Consider the following 9,104-nt stretch of genomic DNA (forward strand, 5'->3'; position numbering starts at 1 on the left):
CGCGGTATTTCAAATATCGTAATGACTGAAACATGAAGCGGCCTGGTGCAGCACATTCAGTTGCCTGAGAACATCACAAACGAGAGATTCAACTGGATTCCAGGTGCGTCTCTAGAAAAAGAAACCAAGTTAGTTTGCAAATGAGTGTATATTCGGTAATTTCGTGCAATTCGGTTTCAAGTAGAACATTAGGTTGACGGAAACCCGGGGACTGCGCCTACCTGATGAGCTCCAAGAAGGGCGAAACTGGTCGTGGGCTGTCGACGGATTTCCAGCAAACTTATGAGTAGCACATTAAAAAGAATTAGTATCTTCTCTCACAAGAACAGCTCAAATTCAGAAGGGTTTGTCTTGTTGGGGAATTATTCAACCAACCATTTTTTCCTTGTTTGCACCGTAGACGGAAAACGGATGCACCAACCATAGTTCCTGGTTTATTTGGTCGTTTGAGTACTCATCCAGAGACTCACCGCTCATAACACGCCCTAAATAAAACAACTGAAAAGTTATGATCCATGCGTTTTGTTTCGCTCGGCAAATGCATTTCCAGGCACAAGAAATAGATCTACAGGAAGTGGCTGTATAGTAACTGCCAATCTACCGTTCCCTATTTCCTTTCGCTAAAACCACTTTGTGATATGAAATACCTACAGAACGAAGAGTCTCGGAGTTTGGTTTAAGGGCGATAACAAGAAGACCGTGTAGCACTGTTCCACTGGGAATAGTATACTCAGTAGCAACGGTACTCAAATAATAGATGAACGGATGATAGCATTTCTAATCGATAGGTTGACAGGCGCTACTAAGTGTTGTTGTTGTTTGTTGTTGTCGATAGTGGTTGTAGTGGTGGTGGTGGCGTCACGAGATTCACATCACGTGGTCAAGTGGTGACTGGCTCCTCGAATGATGACTTTTCATCTAGAAGGTCGTACGCTCTGTGGAGTATTCTTCCCTCTGGACTACTTACAAACAGCTGATAGTATTATTTTTTTTTCAAAATTCAAAAGATGTCGGAGTGATGGAGTTGGCCTTTCTGTGTGCTGTGGGGTGCGTTGAATGGGGTTGGAAAAGTGTGGCTTTGTATACAAAAGACTCCATTGGATTAGTCTATGCACATGAATCGATTTTGTTTACGTGAACCTCAAAAAATGACTGGACCTTGGAAGTTGACAGACCACTCTCATTGGGGGCCTAGAAGATGACTCTGTAGCCAAGTTAGCCCGCGTGCATCTCTTAACTATTCGTTATTAATTACTGGATTCGATTTCAAATGATACGGGAATATTTTGGGTTTCTACAGTCAATTGTGATACGCATCTCAAATAAACAATAATGTGTATGGGATGTTACTTTTGGTTGGACTATTATCGAGGTAATCACCTGAAAGTCGTTTAACAAAAAGCTGTTCTTTTATCGTTCCAGGTTAGTGTAACGGGTATGCGATTTCACAATAAGAGCTTAGGCACTAAACGTTTCGAGAATAAAGACACCCTGAATGTCGAAGCTCAGTCTGCTGCATTACTCACAAAGTAAATGTAGTTAATGCACTACTCATAGTGTTACTGAAAATTCTTCGACAGCCCACGAACGGTTTCGCCCTTCTTGGGACTTATCAGGTAGGCCCACTCCCCGAGTTTCCGTCTCCCTTATGTTCTAATTGAGACAAAATTGTACGAAATTGGTTAAATACACTCATTTGCAAACAAACATCACAAACGAGAGATTTTGTTGGGTCCCAGGCGAGTCTCTTGCAAAACCAAATTTGTTGGCAAATGAGTATATTTCATTAATTAGAGAGGGCACTGGTGACAGACGAATACCCCAAGTCACATCAACGCCGGGTTAAGGAATTAGCCATCCCATTTTGAAATACTATTCAAATGCTGCGTGGCTGAAGGTCCTCGACCTGTTCTATTCCAGTCGCTCACAGAGGCTTGAGCATTCTCCATTGATGCGGCGGCAAAGTGACAGGTTACCGGAATGAATCGAGAACTGGCCACCTGCCTTCATTGGGGGGGGGGGAAGACCGTGGAGTGGTGTGGGACTGGAATGAATATGAAGAGGTATTCAGTCAGATGAGAGGATGATACCTCAGTTGCCATGGCTAGTTGTGTACCATTACCGTCACGGTAGGTCGTCGAGTTGGAGATCAGGCGTGGCTTGTCTGCAGTTCCCTCAATCACTAAGATAATAAAATACTGTCCGTCGTATTACCTGATTTGCAATTCCTGGCAGGCGGAGCAGTCGACCGACACAATCAGGACAGTGGGCGGCGTTGGATGCACCAGTCATTTGACTCAAGCTTTAGAGACTTTCTTCTGCTTAGACTTGATAATTCAAGTGCATCCAGGGTGCATCCAGAGGGATAGTGATATCATACTCTGCTCCCGTCCAATATTAGGGGGTTAAGCTCCCGGAAAGAGGTGAGTCATGCACTACTGATGAACACCAACGAGAGTTTTACCTCCTTGGTGTAGATTCAGCGGAAAAATTGCGTCAGGACAGGCGATGTACTGTTCAAACAAGCGTGACTTGCCTTCATATGCTTAGTAAACTAGCTAGTTTATGGTGTCCGTTTGAGTTACGAAGTGTGAATAGTAAAATGTTATAAATAAAAGTACAGTTGAGATAAACTATTTTTGTAACAAGATTTATGTGACAGAAGAGGAACTCGAACTGCATATGACCTTGAGCCCAGGACACGTGATCACAGCTTTTGTTTGTTTTTCACCCACCTCAATTGCTTCTTGCAGTGCCGATCCTTGCATTGCAAAATCCGAGTCCGGTTTGATTTGGCGAAAGTAAACAAAGCAAATCATCCCTGCCTTCTCCACACAAGAGTGAGCCTAAAGAGCAGCAAAAACAAGTGAATTATTCCCTGATTATAAAATTCATATTGTGGGCCTCCGCTGGAGCATGGAGGTCAACCAATCAAACCGAGACCTGTCAGCTTATCCTTGCGTTTTCCTGACTAGAATTCAACCAAATTTCACTAGACTTATGAAGGTGAGAGAACGGTAGTTTCTAACGGTTATGACAAAGGTGGTACCAAGTCCATATTGTAGTGTAGGTCGAGAGTGAGGTTGACCGCTTCGGACTCAAAACTGGTCGTTTGAAATTAGGCAAACTGTAATTGTTAAGTGCTTGTCAATGGTTTGAAAATAAGCAACACTACCAGTGTAGAACGTCAATTAAGTTTGTAACCACCGGTCGCGAGCATTTTCGGATCTTTAAGAAAAAAACACTCCAGCAGCTGCCTTGATAACTTCCACTGAAGAGAAGAGAACCTAACAATTGTCTTTTTTACTAAAGTTGTGTTCGATGGTCGGACAGACACACTGAACGCAAAATCTTGTCGAAATACCATTTAGGCTGCCAATAAGTCCCAGAATGTTTGGTCTTTATTCATCCCAGAGCACAATTTCGCATCACACATCACTTGGAACATTTGTTGGCTTGATTTCTAACGAATTTTGATTACAGCCTCTTCAAAACCTCGTCGAGAAAAGTTAATAAGGCCGGTCTAAATGCAGAAATAAACAGATGTGAATTCATTCGGTAGTACCAGCTAAAATCCCATGGTAATGCGCGTTTCCTAAAGTGGTAGGTATCTTTCACTTGCAGTTTTATTCACAGTCCACTTCCATCGACAGTATTGAGAAGCTCCAGCTATAAAAAAGAACTTATCATAGTGTTCCACTCGTTTTCAAACAAATATAATTTTGTACATATGTAGGGGGTAATCCGGAGACCAAATACACAGGAAGAGCAACAGTGCAACAATAAGAGATACTGATATTTTGAACCATCGTTTCTCCGGCTTGTGGTTCATGAAATCTTGGAAACAGGTAATAACTAAGTGTCCAACCATAGGAACCGGCGGTGGTTTCTCAATTTGGTAATAACAAATTATATTGAGTCCGCGTAGAAATGAAACCAGGAGTTATAAAATGTCCTCTGATACGGCTTCAGCTACTGTGAGTTTTAGTTTACTTTCTCATGCAGTGATGATCAAGCCCTATTGTTCGGGCTGTTCAGGTTGAATCGTCTCTTATGTCTACACATCACCTCAATCATCCGTGTTTCCATAGGATGTAACCTGTTCAAGTGATATTGGTCAAGCAGATTCTGACGTAAAGCCTCCGGGTTGTGGTCCGGCCTACCCTTCACTGAACTCAGCATCTACCATTGATGACGGTGATGCACGTGCTTAGCTGGTCCAAGCGAACTGCTGTTTTGCCCACGTGGAGGATATCTGGGTTTCGACGTTGGAGCACCGTTTGTGAATTCTTGGGCATCGCAAACATTGAGTTCGACTGAAGACCATATCACCGTACCAATGAGGTCATGCTGGGAGAAATTCGCAGCACACAGTACTCATAATGCACTACTCATAAGATTGTTGAAAATTCTTCGCCATTCTTGGGACTCATCAGGTAGGCGCAGTCTCCGAGTTCCCGTCAAACTTATGTTCTACTTGTACCAAATTGCATACAGTAGCATCTAAAGAGATGTTTGTTTATCAAACGTAATTTAATCTTCGATTCACTAGTGCGTGTTGACAGTTTTGACGTCCTACGCTAAACGAATAGGGAAAATCAAGAAAAACCGGCTGTTTTAGGTACATCCTGCGCACCAGCCGAGGATCATTATCTTAAATATTTGACCATGGTGACCTAGAGTTGTCACGTGGACACGTGAATACGTTCAACTCTTGGTGTTATCTGCCATCTCAGTGTGTCCTGGTTGTTCCAAGTAGGATACTCAAGTCCGACACGGCAATTTTACTCACTTGTTTTGGCCTGGTAACAGCAAGAGTAATAGCCTCTAGTGGGAACCAGCATAATCCCAGATACAACGTGCAGAAACAGGTTTCAGGATTTCCTATTTGAAACAAGTAAAAGTTCTTCATGTCCAACAGGATTCCGTGGGTAGATAATTTATACCGACTTTCAGAATGAGAAGAGAGTCAGGAGGTTGTTTTTTATTGAAACGGAATTCAGTTAACGACACTTTCCGAGCGGTTTGTTCGGAAAACAAATGAGGAAACTGAGCGTAATTTATTGATTTCTTCATTGAGACTAGTTTTCAAATTATATAAAGTTACATTCCTCACGGGACGTTATTATTGATCAACTTGATAGGACCTTAGGTGATCCAAAGCAAGTTAAAATTTGAGGACCATTTTTTCTGTCTAATAACAAATTAGTTGCTTTTCAGAGTGTCTTGATGGGTCATTGGGTCAGGTCTGGTTCCGTACAAGGGAGAAAGATGGCCCCAATGAGTTAGCAAACTAACTGCGGTTGCATAGATTCTTCCCGCATGAGACACTCTGCATCACCGACAAAGTTGCACCTCCCCAGAGGGACTATCAGCTCAGAAAAGACCACTCACACATGGTCGGTTCTTTTAGACCATCTTTTCGGAAGAACACATATATATGTATACCGGGTGCGATGAAAATTGGCCCGGTCACTGTATTTTTGCATGCTCGATAAGAATTTTTACAAAGCGTTACGTACCAGTGTGGACGCATAGGCGACCAAACGCCCCAGCACAGCTGTCCCGGGATTCGGTTCGGAAGCGAACAAGTGCCTGTATTGAATGATGGCTTTGTGCCTTGCAGCTAGCATGGATAGCAAGACGCAATCGCTGGCTGAACACTGCGGGGTAGAGTGGGAGAAAAAGGGATAGTACTGATCAATCTGACTCCATTCAAGGCTGTAGCGAAGGCAAAATCTACAACACGTGAGTAACAAACTTCGTATTAAATGCAAGAGAAGGATATCTATCACATGCATGGATATTCAACGCAACAGTGGGAACGTCTCCTACCCTCTTTGTGAAATCGGAAGTTATGGAATAAAACGGAAAACATTGTAGAGGGAACATGACAACTAAGAGCGTCTCATCAGGTTAAAAAACCGCCTTGTAATAGCACTGGTGCTGGGCGAGTAAAACTCAGCTGAGTTTGTTCATGTTACGATGTATGATCGAAAACCATGCAACAACAGTACTTAGATGAGTAATTTCGTGCGGTAGTTTCGAAATCATTCTAAATTCAGATCCCGCAGTTATCATTCGTGCTGTGCGTGCGTGGATTTCTGATTTCATCACTCACCGAATTCCCTACAATCGCACATCCCTCTACATCAACACGCTTTGAGATCCCCAATGATACAAATGTCAGTCTTGTGAAAGTCGTGCAAGGTTCGTTATAGTTGTATTGGCAGGCACCAACTGGTTTCTCATCTGGCAGATTGGTGAAGTAGGAGTTGAGTTTTATTGGTGTGATCAAGAGTAACACTCCTGGAGGCACCGCACCTGTCTGACTAATAAGAAGTCCATGGAACCTGCAGTTATTTCCATCTTTAATGTGATAGGAGGTTGTCGTAGCCTTTGTGCTGCAAAAATATAACCTGTAACTGGCACTACTCTACCACTAAAGTTGATGGATCGAAAAAAGTGCAGAATGCGGACCACAATAGACAACAAATAGTAAACAGGTAGATGAAAGTACCAGAAAGTTATTGGTCAACCAACCTGTCACATTTGAAGCTTTAAGAACTATGTAAATGCAAGTAGGAAAGGGGAAAGTGCGCACCCAGTTGCACTTCGGTAACAAGGTATTATCGAGACCGGCGAGCAGATCAGCAATCAAGTGATCAACCGCTACCCTCCGTAGATTACCTCTACCTCAAGGACAGCACATTGGTGCAGATGACCAGTTATCAAGTCAGACTACCAGTCACAAACGAAGAGGCTTTTTGTAATGATCCAAAGCCTGAGCTCTGTGGACTAGTATCGAACTGACTGCTGTTCACAACTACCAATTCCTACATGTCCACTGGGTTACACTAAATGACTTGCAGAATTATTGTAGTATTGTAGTATTAGTATCAGAAATACCTCAGCATCAGTGCCGCAGTCACTCATTTGGTTCTACTAAGATTTCATCGCCTATCAACAATTTACAAGCCACCGATTTTGATGCACACCAGGTCATTTGACTGCCTTTGACCCAACACCTCCCGCAAATAAAAATCACTGACAAATCCATGGTTATCTCCAATAGGAAACCAGCCATATGGGAAATCCCTAATGATGGCTGGTTCCTGATCATCTTCTATCATGAATATCCCCTGGTGGTATGAAATTAACAAAAATCTACACCAACTTTCAACCAACCTGAGATTACACTCACCTGGATGACACCTCCCCCTTGGTTGCCCTCGTGCAGGAACTGTTTGGGTAGCTTCAGCAATTTCCCAACCCAATCCAGCATCACGATTTCCAATTCTGTCAATGCCGGACTTGCTGCCTAGAAGCGTGGTGGATTGTGGTTATAGAAAGATAGAGACTAAGTTGCACTCGTAGTCTCACGAAAGTTTTTAGGCAAGATCGCGAGGAAATTGGAGGAATGTACGGCTCAAAGAAAACGTTAAGCATGGAAATGTCGCAATCACTAAAATGATCAGTTTATTCACGCCAACACACATCTCAATTTGTACCGAATACTCAGAGCAGAATAACTGTTATAATATCTGAGTCACCAATCTGTTTTATGTGACTACCTTTCCCGCTCCAGAGTCTAGTTCCGGAAAAAGACTCACCGATAGGGAGCACAACAGCCTTATTCAGAAAAAGTGAGTGCGAGAGTGAGTGCTAAAGTACAATTCAATAAGGTGGCATGGAACTCCTATCCCAGTTGAAGCATTGACAATCCAGGAACCTCATCCATCGCCATGTTGAACAATAATGCGGAGAGTGGATCTCCCTGCCTCCCACAATGAACCTTGGAATTCGGGAATGCTGCCACAGCGTTCTCATAGGACTGTGAAATGTATCGAACTAGGGGTGGCAGTTCTCCAAACACCTCGGTAGATCTGACAGTTGTGTCATGTGAAACCGAATCAAATGCTTTCGAGATATCAACAAGTGCCAAGCTGTTATAATGAGTCACTGATGAGTGGCAAAGCAGAGAGTATAACAGCGATGTAGCTTCTAAAGAGTCGTCTCGGTATATAAATGCAAACAGGAGTGAAAGCATTTGCGATTTACAACTTCAGTGATCAGTAAACAACTTATGAAAGCATGGAACAAGAATGGATGACACGAAGATCGGTCTCAGTTGGCCCGGTGAAGTCGGGTTGGCGAACTTCGGAAGTAGAATACTACGAGCACGACACAGATGCGGTAGCTAACCCTCAGCTAATAAGAGCTAATAAGAGCTAATAAGAGCAGAAGCATCCTAGGCGTGAGCTTGTCCAGACTTGAAGAAGAATCGCCCATTAGATGGATCATACGGCCGACTTCCTCACCTGTAATTGGCCCGATCAAACTCCATTCGGATGGTAGCATTGTGTGATTTAGTTGGCTATCCACGTATTTTAAAGCAGAGAACACCCATTTCCAATACTGTTCGGTGCCCAGAAGTAGGCCGCAGTTACCTTTGTATAGATCCTTCCACCACCCATCGAGCACAGCAAACGCTGCATCTTTCCATCTTTGGTGGTATAGGGTCTGGATGGCGGCATGTTGGCTCGGCGGATCTGCCTTCAGTTGGCCGCCGCACGATGAGCTAGCTGACGACAGCGTCGGAAGACGGGATTCCACATGTGTGGAAATGTCTCCGACGGGACTTGCTCCGGTGTCATGAAGCCAAACTGCCAGAAGGTCAACACTATCAAGTGAACTATCAGCATGGGATTCTAAGTGTGACACGGCGCAAGCCACGGTCTGTTTATACTTGGCGCTACAGTCATCGGCTTCTGACGAGTAGGTCGCTATTTGACCGACGGTTTGGTCAGGGCCATCAGATGACGATCCATCCTGATGTTCTTGCCAGCTAAGCACATGTAACCTGGTTTTGATGCTGATAGTCGGTTGACCAGGAAAATACTGCTCCAGTTTCGCGAACAGCGCAGTTTGCGTGCCACAAGACGGATGTAAATTGTTAGCCAGGTGCAAGAGTGATTGTGACTCTTGTTGAGACCAGCGGACACCGGAATTCTCTACTCGGCCAATCCTATCTACATTATGCTGGGTGGGATGTGCGTGTCGGTGGTGTTGACTCAAGACAGTCTTCGTCGAAAAAAGGCGGG

General features: G+C 43.8%; 1 protein-coding gene across 1 annotated transcript; it reads right to left on the reverse strand.

Moving 5' to 3' along the window:
• Positions 1-9: 9 nt before the first annotated feature.
• Positions 10-8,050, reverse strand: T265_10507 (hypothetical protein; the record flags this gene model as incomplete). The annotated part of the gene is made up of 5 exons (XM_009176895.1): positions 10-111; positions 2,736-2,846; positions 5,523-5,663; positions 7,205-7,321; positions 7,733-8,050. 5 exons carry the CDS (start codon positions 8,048-8,050, stop codon positions 10-12), a joined length of 789 nt encoding a protein of 262 aa, XP_009175159.1.
• Between the last annotated feature and the right edge of the window lie 1,054 nt (positions 8,051-9,104).

This window comes from Opisthorchis viverrini, assembly GCF_000715545.1.
Source record: "Opisthorchis viverrini unplaced genomic scaffold opera_v5_376, whole genome shotgun sequence".
In the NCBI taxonomy this organism is placed as follows: Eukaryota; Metazoa; Platyhelminthes; class Trematoda; order Opisthorchiida; family Opisthorchiidae; genus Opisthorchis; species Opisthorchis viverrini.